Raw genomic sequence first — 21215 nt, forward strand, 5'->3', positions numbered from 1 at the left:
GCTATCTCCTCAGCCATTTGTGACCATACAACATCCCCATGGTAACCACAGTAATTCCTTACATGGAAACATAGCACCAGTAAAAAACATATGTATTGTACCTGTCAGATACGGTGGAGGTGGTGTCCTTTTTCCCAAAAGAGAATCGCACGGTCTGCTGCTTTTTGCTTTTCCTTTTGCCTCCCCCCACCACTTTGTTCTTCCTCCCTCTGCACACGCTTCAGGGAGATTTTGTTCCCTTCTCCCTAGATGTGCTACCCAGTCCGGTGGCCTTCTCCTAACTCCCCTGGACAAACTGCCCAATTCCAATCTCCTCTGCTCCCCCTAGACATTCCCGCTTCTCTGCAGGTGGATTACAGCTCCAGGATCCTCTCCAACACAGCACATTCCCCTAGACAGGTTCCTTTCCCTTGTTTCCAGCTGCTTTTTGCAGCCATCCAAGGCAGTTTACAATGAAGCGCCTGGATGCCTGCACAAGCAGCTGGAGAAGGAGGACAGCAGACACCAAATGAGCAGACAGTCTCCACAGACCACTAGCTAGTGTTAAGCAAACCACTGGTGGTTCAACTCCAATACAACATTCCCATGCACACAGCAAAATGGACTCTAATGACCCTGGAATGAAATCTGGATCACTATGTTGGAGTCACAGAAGCCAGCTACCATAAAATGTAGTCCTAAGCATATGACACTCAAGAATTAGTCATTTCTTTCAGTCATGAAAGACGCGTGTTCTAATACCCTGGCTTTCTGAAGCTGCTATTTCACAGCAAATGAGCTTCCCACCCCAAGACCACAGACAGGCTTACAAAAATGGTTGCCAATCAATTAGAAGAGACTGTCAACCCTTCCTCTCCTGTAGTGACAAAATCCTTGGGGTGGTGTCCTTCCCCCATCTCCTCAATACCAGGGGAACATCTCCAGTCCACTCACCTTGAGAATAATGGCTGCAGGACACAACCTGCTGAGGACTGAAGATTGGTGTCTGAGTATTGTTAGTGCGGATACGAATTCTTGCCTCCAACATGCCCACGGAAGCAAATGCATAGCAGCTGCCACATGATGCTGAGGAATACAGGAAATACAAAACATCAGCAAACTAAACAAGACCAAGACCAAAAGCTTTAGCAAAGCTTTTGACACGGTCTCCCACAGTATTCTTGCCAGCAAGTTAAAGAAGTATGGGCTGGATGAATGGACTATAAGGTGGATAGAAAGTTGGCTAGATTGTCAGGCTCAATGGGTAGTGATCAATGGCTCCATGTCTAGTTGGCAGTCGGTGTCAAGTGGAGTGCCCCAAGGGTCGGTCCTCGGGCCGGTTTTGTTCAATATCTTCATAAATGATCTGGAGGATGGTGTGGATTGCACCCTCAGCAAGTTTGCAGATAATACTAAACTGGGAGGAGAGGTAGATACGCTGGAGGGTAGTGATAGGATACAGAGGGACCTAGACAAATTAGAGGATTGGGCCAAAAGAAATCTGATGAGGTTCAACAAGGACAAGTGCAGAGTCCCGCACTTAGGACGGAAGAATCCCATGCACCGCTACAGACTAGGGACTGAATGGCTCGGCAGCAATTCTGCAGAAAAGGACCTAGGGGTTACAGTGGACGAGAAGCTGGATATGAGTCAACAGTGTGCCCTTGTTGCCAAGAAGGCCAATGGCATTTTGGGCTGTATAAGTAGGGGCATTGCCAGCAGATCGAGGGATGTGATCGTTCCCCTCTGTTTGACATTGGTGAGGCCTCATCTGGAGTACTGTGTCCAATTTTGGGCCCCACACTACAAGAAGGATGTGGAAAAATTGGAAAACGTCCAGCAGAGGGCAACAAAAATGATTAGGGGACTGGAACACATGAGTTATGAGGAGAGGCTGAGGGAACTGGAATTGTTTAGTCTGCGGAAGAGAAGAATGAGGGGAGATTTGATAGCTGCTTTCAACTACCTGAAAGGGAGTTCCAAAGAGGATGGATCTAGACTGTTCTCAGTGGTAGCTGATGACAGAACAAGGAGTAATGGTCTCAAGTTGCAGTGGGGGAGGTTTAGGTTGGATATTAGGAAAAACTTTTTCACTAGGAGGGTGGTGAAACACTGGAATGCGTTACCTAGGGAGGTGGTGGAATCTCCTTCCTTAGATACTTTTATGCTTTATGACAAAGCCCTGGCTGGGATGATTTAGTTGGGGATTGGTCCTGCTTTGAGCAGGGGGTTCGACTATATGACCTCCTGAGGTCCCTTCCAACCCTGATAGTCTATGATTCTAGGGTGCTGTAAAGGGAGGCAACCCTTATATTGCACAGACTGTTGAATCAAGTCAACCCTGCTTTGACATTGTCTTCAGTTTGACCAGAAGTTAGGCTCCAGTTCAAGAAAGCTATTCAAATATGCTTAACTGCAAGCACAAAAATAGTCCCACTGAAGTTAGCATTTAGAAGTCCCTTTAAGGATCAGCTGTGGTCATAAAGCAGTTTTGATGTCTCCTAAAAGGAAGCAGCAAGACCGAGAAGTTTTTTTTAATATAGTTTCTTTTAATATAGTGTAATATAGTTAAGTTTAACTTTTTAATTGTCTAGTTTTAAAAGCTGCATAATTGCTAAGCTGTTGCCTCTGAATGGTCATATAAAAAAATATTTGTTAGCATGGTGCGGAGGATGCTCATAACCAACTTTTAGAGGCTGCTCTTTGTGAAGCCCTCCTAAAAAGTGTCCTATGACCTGTGTCAACTGAACTCTGAACAAACTATTCTAGATATCCTCAGCACATTAGTGTATTTAGAGCCACAGTTTCCCACTGCACCACTATACTTATACTGCTGCTTCTAAAGTAATGGCTTGGTTTAGAGTTTGGCAATGTAAGTGTGAAGTTTAATTTTGTGATTCTCTCAAGCAGCATGCAGTCATACTCTGGCTTTTCAGAGTAGTTGTCCTCTGCTGACAGTAACAAGATAAGTCACTTAGCATCATATTTTACACCACAATTTAGTGTTGCCTTTTAGTTTTAGCTCCTTCGCCCCCTCTTGGTATTTTCTGTGATGTAGTAGAAACTTTGAAAGTGAAGTAGCCACACTGCAGAGGGGGAGTTGCTTAGCTGAGGTCTTATTCTGACTATCACCCCTCACCCAGGCCCCCAACTGACTTGCCCACTACAAAGGAAAATACTGCAAAGCTTAAAAAAGGAATGAGGCTTTGAGAATACAAAAAGAAACTACCTCATGTCTCAAACTACGTATAGGAGGGCATCAAGCAGGGCTATTACAAAAGCAGGACTTTATGAAATTGTACCATTATTCAACATTAAGACGTTGGACGTTGGATTAAGACGTCTGAAGAGGAGGGGGTGGAAGTTACTCTCTGATCACACTGCTGGGCAAAGAGCATTCATGTTCAAAGTGGTGAAAGGTGACACCCATTCTTACACAATCATTCCATTGTTTGCTGATTGGCCACGCCACAGTAGGCCAAGTCTCATTCATGTAATCATTGTCCTGGAAGTAACTTTTTTAAAAAAAACATTCTCCCTATTAACTGCAGCAGTACACTCTGGGAACCTCCTAATATGGCACCCACACAGAAATGGAATATCAGTGGAGATCAGAGATAATTGCTGGAATTGTTGCATGTCAGATGCTCCCCATAAATTCAATTCCAAGTCAATCACAGACTTAACCGCATTAGATTCCACTCAGTCTGTGGCAAAAGGATCATTAAATGATGAAAAATGATTAAAGGGCCTAAAATGCCTTTAGAAGGTGAGGAATCAGTAATTCACTATGTTTTTCCACCTACTCTGGTTTGAGAGGAAGATTACAGGAGTCAGAGCAGAGATTTACTGAGAATCCTAGCTCTCCTTGCTAAATTGGTTACTGTGATGTAATTGCCTAACAATATTTCCCCATAGTAGAAACTGACAGCAATGCATCCTCTCAAACTAATCTCTTCTGCAGAAGATATCTAAAGCACGGGAAGGGGGGTTCTTGGGACTGTGATTTTATTGAAGCTTAATTTGTATTAGAGTTCTTTGTTCTGTTTGCTTCTAGTTTCAAACTGAGCATTGGGCATGCCTGCACTACAAAGTTAAGTCAAGCTATGTTAGGTTGACTTACAGCCATGGCAGTAATTACCTGCCATGGTTCACTACCTTCCTTCTGTCAGTGGTGCATGTCCTTGCCAGGAGTGCTTCCCCCAACTTAAGAGGAGCAGTATGGGGGGTGAGACCCTGGGCTCCCCACAGCCCGCAGGGAGCCCAGCTGCCCCCACTCTGCAGCTCTCGGCTCCCAGCTCTAGCTGGAGCCCCTCACCCACCCCGGGGTGATAGCCCGAGCTGTGAGCCAGATGCCGGGTTCACAGCAGGGAACCTACTAGCCTTTCTTGTCAGTATCAAGGATCCAGCAGGAAGCCATGAACCTGACAAGAATGACAACCAACATAAGTAACAGTGTCTACACTGACATAAGTGGAGGTGGAGTTCTTATGTCAGTGTAGCAGAGCACTTACATCGGAGGGAGCAAGGCTGTGGTGTAGACTCTGACATCATTGGCTCGACGTAAGGTGCCTTACATCGACCTAAGTCTGTAGTGTACATCAGGCCTTTATCTCTTAAAGTGTTAGCTGGCATTAAAGGGTACAGTAATTCAGTTCTGTACTGAATAGTAAGTAAAGGAGGTTACCTAAAAAAACGTGACTGATTATACTGGGGAATGCTGATGTGCTATCATAGATATAAATGAAGATTACAAACCAAGAAACCTGTGGCTGGAGGCCTGCCTCTGTAATGTTGAAGGATTATCTTCAAAGACTAGACTTTTGTCCTTGTGAAATTCTTGTCCATTTGGGACAATAGTAGCGGCCACATGGTTCTAACAGTAAACACATGAAGAAAGCATGATCTTGCAGTGAATGCAGCACTGTCTCAACAGCTTAGCATGTGGAAGTTTGCCTAGCATGATTGGCTGTTTGAAAAAACATGCTTCTTGCTGCTTATGGTTCTGTTAGTCTTCAGTGCATTTTCAAACTTTCAGCATCTAAATCTTAATATTGTGCCATTGTTTTACTAATAACTATTTACAGCCATTGATGTCTGATGCCTCTGCAAATCTACAATAGCTCATTATTGTAAGGAAGATGAATTATTTGATATGTCAGCACTACGCATATTAATAATGTTATTATCTTTTTGGCTATTTATCATACCAAATATGCTCATTTCTGGCTGAATGTGACATGCAAACACAGTCCACCTGAATTCCTTTGTGTGTTGTAGGTGCTTTCTCAACACAATACGAGGGGGTTTAGGCAACTCCCATCCCTGAAAAGAGCAAAGCAAGACTCCCCATACTGAGAACATGTTTACAATGCTGCTTCAGGAAGAGGAAGCCTTAGATCTTGTTACCCACTGAATGAAGAAGGGATGATATCACATTTCTCAAGTGAACTGAAGGTACAAAGGAAGCACAGGTCTTTACACCGGTTAGCTGTTGATAATCCCTGTGTAAGCATTTCACTATTTCCAATCATCATTCAGCCACAGATCAGATTGTGAACCAACTCTCTCACATTCCACCAACACCCCCATCCTCCTCCTTCTTCCCTCTCCCCCGCATTTCCCCCAAAATCTTGTTAGGAATTCTTCAGTACACACACGTACACACACACGCCCCTCATGCATTGGAAAGGGACCAATGGTTTAAGGAAACAACTTCATTATATAGCAGCACTCCATTCCATTTGCCTCAAGAGAAGATTTTGAATCACTACAAATAAATAATAGTAAGACTGAACCTTTAAATCTAGCTAAGAAGGAAGATCTGTACTAGTGCAGGAGTGAGGCGAAAGCTTTACAGTAGTTGCATTTTGTTTATGGGGGTATCAGACGTTTACCAGTGTCTATGTTTTTCAAAGTATAAACAGACACCTATTTCTGTAACAGATCAGTCATGTAACTAATTATTCCTAAAATGATTTAAGTAATGAGACTTCAGGATGATATAAACAATCCTTCAAGGGATTATTGGTTAAAATTGTATGATAATATGCTGTCAGCAACAATTAGCAGAAAAATTAATAACTGAACTTGCACTGTATCAGTTCTGAGATTGTGGTGGGCAGAAATTCATCATGATGACAGTTTGGACAAACAGAATTTGCTAGCGATCTCCATACAGAGAGCCATGGTAATTGACTTTCACTCCTGTACTGAACCGGACGGTCTAACAGGAAGTAGTCTTCTACTTTGGCAGGAAGAGCGAAAACTTTTCCAAGCCTTAGCAGAGGGTTTGTATATCAGGCGTGTTCTACTGCCTATCGCAGGGGACCATACAGCAAAGCAAATTCAGACCTTTCATGATACTGACATGCAATAGATTAAGCACGAGGTACTTTTTGCAGACAGTCTCATATGGGGATTATGAAAAACCTCCTACCTTGGTTTCTTACAGGACTGACATAGTTGACACCATCAATGTTCCTCCAGTCCCAGGATTCTGGCAAACCTGAAACTTGTTTGACTAATTCGGGCGTTAGTGGCGCAGGCTTCGGTCTAAAACACAAGAACATACATTTGACATTAACATACCATCACATTGTCTAGGCAGAGGAAAAGAGATTGCATGAGGAACTGACACCTCTAGCAATTTTGCTTCCACAGACTATTTCCTAACAGCAGAGGCAGATTAAGATTTAATGGGACCCTGGGAACAAAGACCTTTTGGGGCCCCCGCCCCCTGCTCCTCCTCTCCCCTGAGGCCGTCAGGCTGTGGTAGGAGCTGTGGCAGCTGTCCAAGGAGCCAGGTCACTGTGGGGAGCCCCAGGGCGATGAAACTTTCATAAAAGGTGCTGCAGTGACCTGAGTGCAAGAGCTGCGGCCACTCAGGCAATTCAGACGCAAAGTGCCTCTACCCACCGCCCCCTGCGCTATCTCCCTTCTCCCTACCCCATCCCCTCTCCCCACCCCATCCTCCTTCTTCTCTTCCCCCTCCCACTTCCTCTCCCCACCCCATTCCCCTTTGTCTTCCCCTTCCCTATGCCATCCCTCTTCCCCATCCCATCCCCCTCACCATTGCCCCACCCTCTCATCCCCTTCTCTCCCCCCCAACTCGCTTCCCCCATTTTCCACCCCCCCCCCAAGCAGGACTTAGGCTTTTATTTTCGTGTGTTTCCCCATTTAGATCAATTTTCTTTTTAATTAAAGGCAGAGCAGAGCAGCTCAGAGCTGCAGAAATGGGGGGAGCAATGGCACATGACGCCTTGAACATCCCTCCATGCCTCACCCCTGTTTTGGGGATCAGTGCCACCCCCAAACTACATCCATCCACTGCCTGTCTCAGGACCCTGCAACCTAACCTCCCACGCAAGCCGGGCTCCCTCTGCCCAGAACTGGAGTCATCTGCCACCTGCAGAGCCAGGGCTGGGAGCTGCAGCCACACACAGAGCCGGCCCTGGCTGAGCAGGGGCCAGCGCTGATGATATGGTGTTCCCTGCTCTCACTAAGGCAGGTTTCTTTTGTTAAAAAGTGGAAGGGCATAGCCCCCTTGGCACCTCCTCCCCCCAGTTCTGGTGAAACCCCCTCCAAACCCTCCACCTATCCTGGGTGGTGCACCCCAGGGGGCAGGGACAAAGGCTAGGGGGCTGCTCTTGGGCCCCCCAGCCCTCTGCTCAGGACAGGCGAAAGGTTCAGGGCTCCCTGGGTGGCTCTGGCCCGGTTCCAGCTTCCGGCCTGGCCAGGAGGCAGGGCCACATGGGGGAAGAGGATGAGCAGAGTTGCAATGTTCCTGGGGGCCCCCAAATTGGCCGGGGCCCATGTGTTAATCCACCTAACTGTATCTAGAGATAGCAACCCCCTCTACGCACACTGAATGGGTGTCAAGTCTCACAAGTAATTCTTTATTGCTTAGCTTCAGTGAGATGGAATATGGCAAGGAGAAAATAGTCTCAATCCCTGCTGGAGCAGACAAGGGTTTATTTATGCCATAACAACCTGCTGGTTAGGGCAATTAAATCAGTCCAAAAGTTTGTTTTTGTTTTGAAGTGCTGAACTAATACCACAATATCATCAAAGATGCCAGCCTTACAACCGACTTTGAACAGCTACTGAATATCTGTGCTATCAACAAAATTTCCTTAAGAATACACAGGGTTTCTTGAAAGTACACAAAATCACCAATTACGGTCAATGTGCATCAGTCAGAGGTGAACACAGTTTAACTGCAAGCGCTGACAAGGACAAAGTGTCCAGCCATGCTTCCGATGATCCTGGTTAAAGCATGCTTGGAGACCGCCACTTGAAGCCGACTTTCTCCGCAGCTATTGAAGTGGTTCTGAATGCTGACTGTCCCTGTCTACGCTTGCAGCTAAACCGTCCTCAGCGGCACCTATTGCCGGCGGATAGTCATAGTGCAGACCAGCCAAAAAGATGGCACAGGTAAGCATTCCACCCACTTTAAAAGTCAAGTGCTGGTGAAGAGCATCAGGCTCACTTCTACTCTCAGCAGACCGGAGAGACCAGCCCAACAAGCGCTGCTCCAAGTGCCCGACGAGATCTAACATTACACGCAGACGATGGAGGGTCTAAATGTTTGTGTGTCTGTACTTAGTGCTATTTTCTTGTGATTGTCAGGGCACGTGACCGTCTTCACAGGGACAACGCATAAACTTACCAATGTATCGGGAAGCCCCAACATTATCTGCATGCACAGAGCAAATATTTGGCATTCTTCGTAATCAGAGTAGCAAAAGTTAGAGATATTTCAAATTCTACCTGCACACTTGACTTCTATAGTACAGTGAAGTTTGGGGGAAAAGTATGAACAATATTTCTTCCCTACAGCCCCCTCCTACTTCAGGACATGGCTCAACACCATCAGAGTCAACCATCTGAGAGTGAAAAAAGACATCTGCAAAGCTACATCACTGCAAAGCAATGTTTGGCATAGGAAGGTAGCTTTACTCTCCTTCTTGCTAATGCACTAAAGGGAACAGCTACACAATGGGAAATTTCAAAGGAAAAACAATTTCTACCTCCAGTTACAAGTTTGGTCAGACTGTACTGAAATCAGAGGTTACGGTGTGCATACACAACTCCCTGCTGCCTGATATTGAATGCTGTGTGCCTTACTCAGTGTATAAAATATAGGCCAGCATTCTCCCCAAGTTATCTATAGAATGAGACACTGGGATGGGCAATTTGATACCGTGACAGAGAACTCCTTCTGAAAATCTGCATTGTCTATATTTCAGCTATGATTGCCTATGGCTGTTTTTGGACTGAAGGTTATGAACTCCCTAATTAACTTTATTTAAAGGATAAAAACACCTACCTGCCTGCCATAGCTGTGTGTGGGCACAACCTGAGCGATGGATGGTTAAGAGTTTAATTCTAAAATTCCCATTCTATACCCATGTCATCACCTGTTCCCTTAATCTGTATATTCTGAGGCAATTTCAGGACTGGATCAAACAGCGAAAACTCACATTCATTGGAAGTGCTTGCAAGACAGCCAGATATGTTTGGATCATCAGGACTCAAACAGGCAAATATGCTGGCACTCAATCATACAGTAAAGGGTCTGAATACATCTGGATTCCACAGTATATTATATATAAACTGAACTAGGAGCCAGATCCATAGCTGATGATAATCAGCAAAGCTACAAAGAACTCAGTAAATGATTCTCACCAGCAGGCCTTGTGAGTGACCTAAGTAGGAAAACTTTAATACCTCGGAGCTCTGGACTTGAGACCTCCAGCTCTTCTAGTTAGCTCTTCCAAGGAGAGGCTTTCATATTCCTTGTATGATGTTGCTGTCCAGGATTTCTGAACAGTATTGATAGCCTTCACAAAGTCAAAGTTTTGTACATAAGGCCTCCTTGAAAACCTGCAGACAATCAGGAATAGTACATTAAGATAAAAGTTTGGCCTGAAGACTATTCACTATTCACACAACTGCTGTGATTAGACAACTTAACACTTTACCACTCGCTTAGGAGCAGACTCTTGTAAGCCAGCTGTAATACTGAGGTATAGTCTACCCTACTGACCTATAATGGCATAACAACATTGCTCAGGGGTGTGAAAAATCCTCCCCACCCCACTCCAAGTGTCGTAGTTATAGTGACCCCTAGCCCCTGGTGTAGACAGCACTTCCGCAGACATAGCTACCACCTGTTGGGGAGGTGGATTAACTATGCCGACAGGAGAACTCTCTCCAGTCGGCTTATTGTCGTCATTAAAGCACTGCAGCAGGGCAACTGCGCCGAAGCAGCGTTTTAAGCATAGACTTGCCCTGTGGTGTGGGGGAGAAACAAATATCAAGCCAGTTATTTTTACCTTAAGTAGTCCCAGTAGTTAAAGAGGACATTACATGGGATCATTTGCCTGAAAGGGATTATTTGGATTTAAGATTTAAATTCAGAACTTTTCCTCTATTCCCTGGATTTTCTGAATGCAGAGATGACCACTTCCTAACCTTCTTCTTTCAAATTCCCAAACCCAGTGCTTTAGATCTTCAGTCTAAGTCTTTCTATTCTATTAGAACTGGGTTGATGCAAGATTAAAGTTCAAAGTATGAAAGTACCTCAAAGAGCCAACTGGACAAGCACACCAGGTTATTTAGACAGAGGTTCTCCAGCTTTTTCACACTGTGGATCAAATCTCAATCCAAAGCTTAACTAAGACCACCTCTCCTCCCATTTGGATTTATGACTGAATAATATCCAGCGACCACAGTAATTTCTTATGTTGAAAAGTAAGGATATTCACCATTTAGCTGTTAGTAGCTGAAATGAATGGCCGGCATCGGACAACACTTAAACTGGAATAATTGTAGACATCCTTATTGCTACGGATTCTGCACGTTTCATCCAGGAAGCTTACAAACATCTCCAGATCTTTTTTAAACAGATTAAATGTAGCTTTCCATTTTGACTGTGATTAAAGTCGAGCTTAAAGACAGCGTGCCGTATCTGAAGAAAATGGAAACCCTGTCCACTAAACTGCCCCATCACCACTACTTGCTTCCCCCAGGCCTAAGGAATTTAGTTTCATTTGGACCACACACTTCCTGTGATACCATAGCTTTGTATCTTGCCCTGGAGCCAGTCCACACATTTAAGTCTGGAACTTAAAGCACAACTGCTGATGTCACCGTATTTCAAAATAAAAAGTTATCCTCCATTCACTGTGTGCACTCACCTTTCCCTTGGTTTCTGATGAGGGAGCTGGTTCACATGAATGCTGGAGGGAGAGGGCGAAACTTTGTGTCCGATAAAACATGCCCAGTTATGGCCTAGCACGTCATGCACCCATCCTGGCAAGGTCTCATGGCAGTAACTGGTTACGTTTTGTCCTTCCTTCTTGTACTGTAAACCAAACAAACTCTGTTAGACACATGTACAGCCACATCAAGACTCCTGCGTTTAAGGGGTGACACCTGTAATTTGCTACTAAGCCACTCTCCACAGAACGAGTACAGCTATGTATCAGTTTTATTCTGGAAAAATCTTACATAACAGTGCATCTGGAGGACATGCACACTGTAGTCTCAGTGCATGTGGGGCAATGCATTCGGGACATCTGAGAACACAGACCTAGGAGGAATGCCAGCCAGCCACCGGACACAGTCCTGTCCACACAACAAAGTTAAAATTATGAACTTGTTATAGGAAGACAATCAGGTTCTAGCTTGGCTTCTGGCAAGGGTGAAACCACAGCCGGTTGCCATAGTTACCAACCAAGTCCTAATCTGGTACAAACTGGGTTAAAATCAGTAGTTTAGGCAGGGCATTAAAATCCTCTGCACTTATGGCCCTCAGGTACCGTGGCAATACGGTCAATGAAAGAACCGTGACAAAACACACACCCTTGGTGTGACGCACTGCCTTACTGAGAGGCTGCTCTTTCAAGGTCTGAAGGCGGCACGCCAAGAGAACAGACAGCATCTCCTTACAGTCCTTCAGACAGCACTACGCCTCCTAGTTTTCCCATTTCAGAGAGCTGGACCAGGAAGCAAGTTTCCCTCTAGTTTGTGAGTTGTGTCAACTGTATGTAAGGAAACAGGTTCACCTTGACAAGTTAAACAAAAATTTATTCTAGGCACAGTGAATGTTGATTCAAAGAAGGCAACTTCAAAGAACAGAGTGATGTGTTACTGAAATCCATTTGCATATAAATGCTGTATTGATTGTAAATACAAATACTATTTCCAGTGCATTAAAACTTCAATGCTTCCCTATTGCTCATCTTATCTCTGAAAGCCAACACTCATTCAATGTTACACCCTCTGGAATTTTACCAGCTAAAAGTGGGGGTAAAGATTAAGTTATCTAATGAGATCAATCTCTCCATCCAGCTTTACAGTAAAGCTTTGATATCTTACTTTCTGGATTAACAGGGCTTTGAAAGCAGAATACTTAGGGAATGTCTTCACTAGCAACGTTAAAGTGCTGCCATGACAGCGCTTTAAAGGCTGCGTAGTCATGGCACCAGCGTTGGGAGAGAGCTCTCCCAGCTCTATAAAAAACCCACCTCCATGAGGGAAATAGCTTGCAGCTCCCAGCGCTGGTGCACTGTCTAAACTGGCACTTTACAGCACTGAAACTTGCAGCGCTCGGGGGGGGGGGTGTTTTTTCACACCCCTGAGCAAGAAAGTTGCAGCACTGTAAAGTGCCAATGTAGACAAGCCTTTAGAAGAGGGAGTGTCAAAGGAGTGGTGGTGCTGAGATTCTGTTTAAGACCAAGCGACACGAGAGTGTCTGGGGAACCACTGCAACTACGTTGTCACCTGACTTGTAGCTCCTTTTTGCAGTGTAGAATAAATGGTTAACAGCGCCTCCGGGTCATTCCATAGCCCTGCTCAGCCCAAGGACACTATCAGAACATGGTCAAGTCCCATTGATACCAAATATTGGGACACTGTGTCAACACGCTAAAGTACATTGTGTCATATAGCCACTGCTGTCTACAGGCCCTCTAGCCCAGAAAGGTAGTGGCTGCGGTTTGGAGAACCAGCCCCTCAGGGATAACCCAGACAATGCAGCTAATAAAGAGAGTAGGAGGTAGGGGTGTTTGTCAGGGCTCTGCAGGGAACACATGGTAAAATAATTAAGTCTACCACATTCCAAGAGAAGTTCAGAGAGTTTTAATCTTCCAATGGTTTTACAATGTCGGAAGTTCACTCCTGTTACCAGTTTAAGAGCTGCGATGGGATCACTTCTACATTCAGAAGACAAGCATGTCTCCTCCCAATGGGGGCACCAAAAAACAGTGTTATTAGCAGGGCTGGCTTGAGGGGTGGGTGACCTGGGCAACCGCCTAGGGCACTCTGTGCGCAGTGCTGTGGTACCTGCCCTGTGTTCTCCCTGGCTTCCCCAACTGATTGGTAGCCGGAGCTGCCGCAGGGCACTTCTGCTCAGCAGTGGCGCATGGAGCTGGCCAGCACAGCGAAGAGGGCCTGGGGCGTCCCCCAGTCCAGCTCTGGGAGCGCTGACTTGGGGGGCGGAGAAGTACAAACTGGCCTCTTGTGCAAGACACCATGCAGGGATTCACTATAGTCCGAGCTTTAGCCCCCTCCCCAGCCTTGCCGCCTGCGGGCTTTACCACAACTAGCCTAGATGGGTTTCTCGGCTGGCGTTGAGGCTTCTGCACCCCCCTCATGGGCCACTGCTTGTGGCAGGCACCTTTGGGGGTGATGGCTTGGCGCCGCGCTCCGAGCTTGCTGCCAGCATGGGGCTGGCTGGCAGCTGGGAGACACGTGAAATAATCATGGGCGCGGGAGGTGGGGGGGTCATCCCCTTCTCCCGTGTCAGGGTAGGGGGTTCCCAGCTTTGCATCAGGGGGTTGGGGACAGGCTGCGAGGAGCATGTCCACATGCGGCCAGCTCCGTCCCCCAACCCAGCCGTGCTGTTTCCAGAGGTGACCCCCTGCTGCAGCACCCTCCTCCCTGCTTGGCTGCTGGGGCGGGGCGGGAGGTGCAGTTACTGCCTGGTGGGAGCAGAGTCCCCTTTGCTGCACCCAGTGAGCCGTGCAGACTGGGAGAGGAGAGGGAAATGTGCTAACGTGCGCCAGTCCATGCTTCCCCCCGGGATACCCCCCATTTCCTTCTCTTCTCCTTCAGACCTGCTCTGGGGATCCCCACTGAGGAGGCCAGCCCTGGCTCTGTCTCCCCCCAGGAAGCTGGCATGAGGGAGGCCTGGCTGAGGAAGCCAACCACTGATCTCCCTTCCCTTGCAGCAGTTGTGTATGGGGGGGGGCTGTCTGTTTGGGGGAGGGGACACCTGAGGATCACACCTCACACACAACACACTCTGCTGGCTGGCCAAGCCATACAAGTGTGTGAGATAGGTGAAGCCCTCTACCCCCTCCGCCTTGGGGGAAGAGAGACGTTACCTCCTCCTTCTCCTCCTCCTCTCCATATCCTTTACAGCAAAGGAAAGCCACAGCCTAGCCTCTGCGTGCTCCAGTTTATCTGAAGCTATGGGGTGGGGAGGAGCCATAACCCTCTCAGCCGGTAGCAACCCCACACAGCAGCATATGGGGGTCTGGGGAAGTGGGGTGAGTTCAGCCAGTAAATGGAAGGAGACTTCCCGCTAACCTGGGGTGTGGGAGAGGTTTGGTTTTCAGCAGCGGTTCTCAAACTTCATTGCACTGTGACCCCCTTCTGACAACAAAAAATAATACATGACCCCAGGAGGGGGAACGAAGCCTGAGCACCGCCCCCCCGCTTGGGGGGGCCCAAAGTCCAAGCCTCACTGTCCCAGGTCGGGTGGCCAAAGCTGAAGCCCAAGGGCTTCAGCCCCGGGCAGGGGGCCTGTAACCTGAGCCCTGCTGCCCAGGGCTCAAGCCCTTGGGCTTCGGCTTTGGCTCCAGGTGGTGGGGCTTGGGCTTCAGTTTAACGCCAGCCCTGGCGACCCCATTAAAACGGGGTCACAACCCACTTTGGGGTCCCCTGGTTTTGAGACCCCTGGTTTAGAGGAAGCGTGGGGGGGTACTCCTTAGCTGAATCAGGAGCAGAAGCAGCTGCTGCTGTTTCCTGGGGAACCTGCTATTGGAAGGAGGCTGTAGGGAGTTCCCAGGGCAGAGGAGCAGGAAAGCAACAGCAGGGCCAGTCTTAGGGGTGAGTGCTGTGGTCAGGAGGGCAGCCTGGTACAGGAGACAAGGAGCAGGGCAGGCCTGGGGTGCGAGGCTGCGGAAGGCAACTCGGGCAATGGGGGGGGAGGGTGGAGCCCGGGGAGACACTGGGGCAGCGTTCCCTCTAATTTTTTACACCCATGTGTGGAATGAATTTTGTTACGTGCACCAATATGACGCATCAGCTTCATATTGATGCACATAATAAAATTTATGTGGTGGGGGTGGGCCAAGGGCTTTGGTGTGTGGGAGGGGGTTCAGGGATGGGGCAGAGGGTTGGGGTGTGGGAAGGATGAGGGCTCTGGCTAGGGGTGCGGGTTTTAATGCGGGTGGGACTTTGCATTTGTTCTATAGTCTGGAGGGATTCTCAAAAAAACAGTGCTGATAAAGCCCAGACATTCTGTATCAGAAGCAGAAAGTTATTAACTTTACATTAATAAACATTCACTGTGAGTGTACTGTACTTGGCTCTCCATAATAGCCTGAATATGCTGTTCCTGAGGAGTATTGACCTTGAATCTTAACAATCCATACCCACCTGCTTGCCACCCTCCTTCTAACAAACCAGACACAGGCTCACAGCATTTGTCTTGTGTTCAAAACAGGACGGTGGCAACATTGGCTGAAGACAAGCCCCAAGCTACCCCACTCACTATTTATTTATGTGATCTAACAGTATACATCTAGGCCCAACAGGAACTGCATTTTAATAATATAAAACTGCCTCCCTGACTTCTTTTGGTGAAAAAACTTCAGGCTTTCTTTATAAATCATGAAGAAACATAAAAGAGGTCACAAGCCCAATTTTATTCCCTTTGCTGCAGGTCCCTCCATCTTCTGAAACTGACTAGTTTCTACGTGGATCTTTTAGTGGTTTCATTGTTTTTAAGCAAATTAAAACTCAGCCTTTAGAAAGGAAAATCATTGACAGATTTTATTCAGATGAATAGAACACCTTGGTGTATAACAGCACTATAAATAGGATATTACAATAGGAGAATGTGAAATTACCAAGTGACTCATATCCTTCTAATAAGCAGCCTTAGGCATTTTATCCTCTTTCCTTGCCTCATAACATTTTCAGTAAATTTGAACACTCAACACTGAAATTTCATGAACTTAAGCAAAAACTACAGATCAAATTAAAAATAAACCCCATGTCTTAAACCCACAGAACTAGGGCTTGAAAACCTTCCCTTTTTAATGAGCATTGTAGGCCCGTGCTGCACTGGTATCGCAGAATATACCCTCAAGCAGGCTTATTCTAAGCGCATGCAGTTCAGAACCTGAACAACATAGTCGTTCACAGAACTGAAGATCCATGTTCACTTCAGCTGTTTGACGTGGTTGCTAAAAATGGGTGTGTTTTTAACACTTGGTAACTAATATGTTAAAAAAACTTAGTGTAGACAAGGCAAGTTGTAGTTTTAACACATATTAGCTGGTCAAAGTAAACCTTAGTACATGTTAAGAATCTTTTGCCTTCTTAGGCTATGTCTACACTATGACAAAGGGTGGGGTTTTAGTATGTTAGCTAACATAAGATCCTAGTGTAGACAAGGCAAGCTGTAATTTTAACACTTTCTAGGGTTTATCTTGACCTAGGGTGACCATATTTCCCTGGTCATACTTGGTAAAATTACTCGTATTCAAGCCAGTTCAACAGCAATCAATCCGAACTATGCAGTACAAATGTTCAAATTAACATCAAGTTGACTGGGCCCATTAAAAAACAATATTGCGTAGTTGGATTCTTTTTATTTACCTTCTTATCTTTAAGGGTTTAGGATTCACACAGGGAGGGGTGACACACACACCTAGCCCCCAGACACACACTCACTCCCTTACACCTCTCTCACACAGCAGGGGTGACTGACCCCCTGGACGGACCCGCCTCTCCTGGTACCTGGCACCATATCCCAAGGCAACACGTGGGCAGCACATAAGGTCACATGCCCTTCCCCCCCCCCCTCCTCAATTTCTGCCAAGGTTCACACCAGAATGTGGCCAGCAGCAGTCTTTCAGCACTGTGGAGGAGGGAAGGGATGGGAGCTGCTTCCAGCCGCGGGGTGGGGAGGATGACCTGGCCCGTGTCTTTGCAGAGCTCATCTCTTCTCTTCGCGCCCCCCACCCAGCTGGAAGAAGCTTGTCCCTTCGGGCCTGCACAGTGTCGAAAGGCAGCTAACATCTCCAGGCTGCTGCTGGCCACTGACGTAACCTAGCCGCCTCCGGATGCATTGTGCATCAGGGCCCAGGGAACCTGACTGCACGGACTTCAGCAGAGCAGACCAGAGAGGTGTCTCAGCAGGGGAGGGTGCAACCCACCCCACTCCAGAGCTTAGCTGAGTGGTGGAGAGGCTTCCCTGTGCCAGCACTATGCGGGGCTTTGGAACATGCAGGGCTTTGCTCCTCCTGGCCAGTGCCCCGGTCCAGAGGTTTTGGGCTTTCCCAGGGCACCGGCCCAGCCAGAGGCAGTGGGGGAAGGAGAGCTGAGCACTCCGACTAGGGGCTGGCTCTCCGCACAGCACTGGGAGTGGGATGTGCCCCACCGGGGGGGATAAGGACGAGCAGAAGGGCAAGGGGCGGGGGGGGGCAAAGCAGGGAGAGGACAGCGAGAGGGGGAGCGCATAAAGGGCCGATAGGTGGACAGCAGAAGCAACATGTAACCGACCACCGCCTGGTGCCTGCCCGCACTCATCAGCCACCACAGCTTGCAGCATGCAGCCAGCGCGGGCAGGAAACAGGATGTGGGAGCGAGGTCCTGCTGGCCGAGAGCTGGCATGCAGTGGGGGCTGCGGTGATGGAGCAGCAGGGGGAGCCGCCAGCCCCGCATCTTCATCCTGCCACCAGCCTTGCACACTCACCCACATTGTTGGCCACTGGACCCCCTGCCCCGCCCCACCACCACCACTGGTGAGCCGGAATCCAGCCAGCAGCAGGACCCGCCAGTACCGATTGCGGGGGGAGACAGAAAATATGGGAAATTGCCCATTTTTAAGAAAAAGTCGGGACACCAGCAGGAGGGCTTAAATACAGGACTGTCCCTTTAAAAATGGGAGGTCTGGTCACCCTACCTTGACCAGCTAGTATGTATTAAGACTACAGCTTGCCTTGTCTACATTAGGATCTTCTGTTAGCCGCTGTTCAAACCCACATTTATCATAAAATAGACACAGCCTAAGAACCAAAGAGATTTTTAATCAGACTATTAGTTAACTTTTGTAACCTCCAATGTGCAATTATCATTTTGGAGACAGGAAACTTTTGTTAAAGTTTCAGCATCTCTGCCCCTTCAATTAAGGCAAGAGCTATACATCCTCAGATATATACAACCAATCCAACAAAGCATGAGAAGATAAGTTTACAGTCCTCATATCTCAGATATGAAGCAACAAAAAATGTCTTTTAAAAACCCCTTTCAGGCATACTTTATACATACTACAGGAGTCCAAAAGAGACCAATTTATTAAAATCCTTAGGTCATCTTTAAGACATGAGTAGCCTTGCTTACAAGTTGTGTGAGAAAATAGTGTGGCATTTTACTGAGATAACTAAGGGCAGAATAAACTTTTGCAAACTGGAAGTGAAATTTACAGAGAAAACTGCTGTCAATTAATACCTCAGATGTACAAGTGGGTTGCCAACTTCTTTACGTTTATTTTTAAGACTTCTTTTTCCAGCAGAAAAACTACATCCCCAAGAATGTATGTAATGCTCTCCCTTATTGCTCAGCCCTGGATTTTTTCAAAACAACTGCTGCTAGAGAACAGTGAATTAAGGTGAGAAGAGACTGCAAAGCACTGTTCACTAGAGGACGTAGCATCAAACAGATAATGCAGATCTTTACTCCTGGGGGCATTCTGCACCAAAAAATTAAAAATTCTGCGCACAATATTTTAAAATTCTGCATATTTTATTTGTCAAAATAACACTACATAATAACACCGGTTTCAATTATTTTGGTAATTTATTTCAAAATACCTGGCAGCAAATATGTCTGTAACAATACAGACACACACAAAAATTTCCCCAAGAGTAGAGAGTTAAAGAAACCCCTATGACAACCCAGTTCCTATTTTTCCTGCCCCCTTCCCCCACACAGAGCCCAGCTGGGGGGCCAGATACCCACAACCCCTCCCTCCCTCCCGCCCCCCCCCGCAGCAGCCCCACCCCAGCCAATACACCCAAACCCCCTTCCCCCCAGAGCCCACAGGGGACCCCAGGCCCAGATACCAGCATCCTCCCTCAGAGCCCAGATACCAACACCCCTCTTCCACCCAAGAACCCACCCCCTTCCGCCCCAGAGTGCAGCTGCAGGGCCCCAGCCCTCTTATCCAGATACCCACACTCCCTCCCTCCCCAGAGCCCAGGGATCCAGAGGGAGAAACAGCCTGACGCTCGGTCCCATGCTTGCATGGAGTTTCCTGCGCACCCACTGCCTCCTTCCCTCAAGCCATACTGAGAACTGCAGCTGCCAGGAACCCTCTAGCAGTCTAGCTCAGGGATTCTCAAACTTTAGCAACCTGAGGACCCCCATTTTGTTTTAAAACTTTTCACAGATCCCCAAGCCTCCCACTCAGCCCCAGACCCCACCCCACCTCTTCCCAACCCTGCTCCACCTTTCTGCCCCCTCTCCGCGCCTCCTGCACGCCACTGAACAGCTGTTCCCTGGCTTGCAGGAGGTGCTGGGAGGGAGGAGGAGTTGAGGGAGGGAGCGGGAGAAGTTGATCAGCAGGGCCCACGGACCCTCTGGAGTACCCTTGCGAACCCCAGTTTGGGAAACTCTGCTCTAGCTCCCTCTCAGCAGTGTCTTCTATGGCCCCTAATGGCAGCTAGCAGTACTGCACCCATTTCTGTGAGGGAAAGGAAATTTTGAACGCACCATGTTAATTTCTGCAAAATTCTGGCGCAGAATTCCCACAGGAGTATCTCTTTGCTACCTAATCTGATTTAAGAGCACAAATTCACAGATTTTAAAGCCAAAAAGGAGCCATCTGAACATCTAGTCTGCCCTCCTGCATACACAGGTAGAATTTTACCCAATAGCTCCTGGTATGGAGGAAATATTCTTCCCTACTATGTAAATTAACATTAACTAGACAAACAACCAGTGGCTGAACTACGTCTGCCTTTAAAAAGGCATCCAGTCTTCATGTAAAGACTCCAAGTGATGGAGAATTTACTGCATCCCATGGTACTCTGTTCCAGTGCTTAATTATCCTCACTGTTAAGAACTCAAAACTTATTTTCTGTTTGAATTCTACTAACTTCATAGATTTTAGGCGAGAAGGAACCAATAAGGAACCAACTGACCTCCTGTATAATGCAGGGCACAGATATTCACCAAGTGATTCCAGCACTGAGCCCCTAACTTCAGGTGCCGTGAAGGCACATCTTGATTTAAAGACTTCTAGCCACTGGATAGTGTAATACCCTTGCTAGATTAAAGTACTCTTTTAATGTCAAATTTTCTCCCTGTGTAGGTAATTCTAGATTATATAATGACAGTTGTTCCTGTTGAGGTTCTTATATTTCCCATTATGAAGCATATTTTTCAGCCTTACAGAGCTTCTCTGAAACCTTTTCTAAGTTTTCAACATCCTTTTTAAAGTGTGGAGACCAGAACTGAACACAGTATGCCAGCAGTGAGCATACCAATACCTAAAGAGAGGTAATACTGTCTTCCTACTCCTGCTCCATATTCCTTTATTTAAATATCCAAGGATCATGTTAGTTCTTTTGCCTCCATCACACAAACATTTAAAAGTTTTAGGAATATGGTTCAGAGCGCAGCATGGAATAGCTATGTTAAAGCCTAACGTCTTTAACAAAGCCTAACATCTTGAACAATTTTTCTCCTATTTGCTCCTTTTCTCCTGTGAAATGTATAGTGAGATGCTTAAGATTTTAGTGAGAAAGACCTATTTCATAATTCCAATCAGACTCCAGGGCACACTAATGGGCAATGCATACCTAAACGTTGACAGAATGAGATGCTACCCAGAGCAGTATACCATACTACCTAATATTGGATTCACTATCTATACAAATGTAAACCACTGGACAGGAAATGCATTTTTGCACTGGCATCAGGAGAGC

General features: G+C 46.9%; 1 protein-coding gene across 1 annotated transcript in view; it reads right to left on the reverse strand.

The window, feature by feature from the left end:
• Window positions 1-21215, reverse strand: part of CTSC (cathepsin C) — a 33530-nt gene that overhangs the window by 1501 nt on the left and 10814 nt on the right. Inside the window, exons 3-6 of the mRNA XM_073336719.2 lie at window positions 11184-11350; window positions 9712-9867; window positions 6419-6534; window positions 934-1065 (exon numbers count right to left, since the gene is read on the reverse strand). Of these exons, the coding sequence (XP_073192820.1) occupies window positions 934-1065; window positions 6419-6534; window positions 9712-9867; window positions 11184-11350 (571 nt within the window). The remainder of the gene's footprint in view (window positions 1-933; window positions 1066-6418; window positions 6535-9711; window positions 9868-11183; window positions 11351-21215) is intronic.

Source organism: Lepidochelys kempii, chromosome 1 (genome assembly GCF_965140285.1).
Source record: "Lepidochelys kempii isolate rLepKem1 chromosome 1, rLepKem1.hap1, whole genome shotgun sequence".
NCBI lineage: Eukaryota > Metazoa > Chordata > Testudines > Cheloniidae > Lepidochelys > Lepidochelys kempii.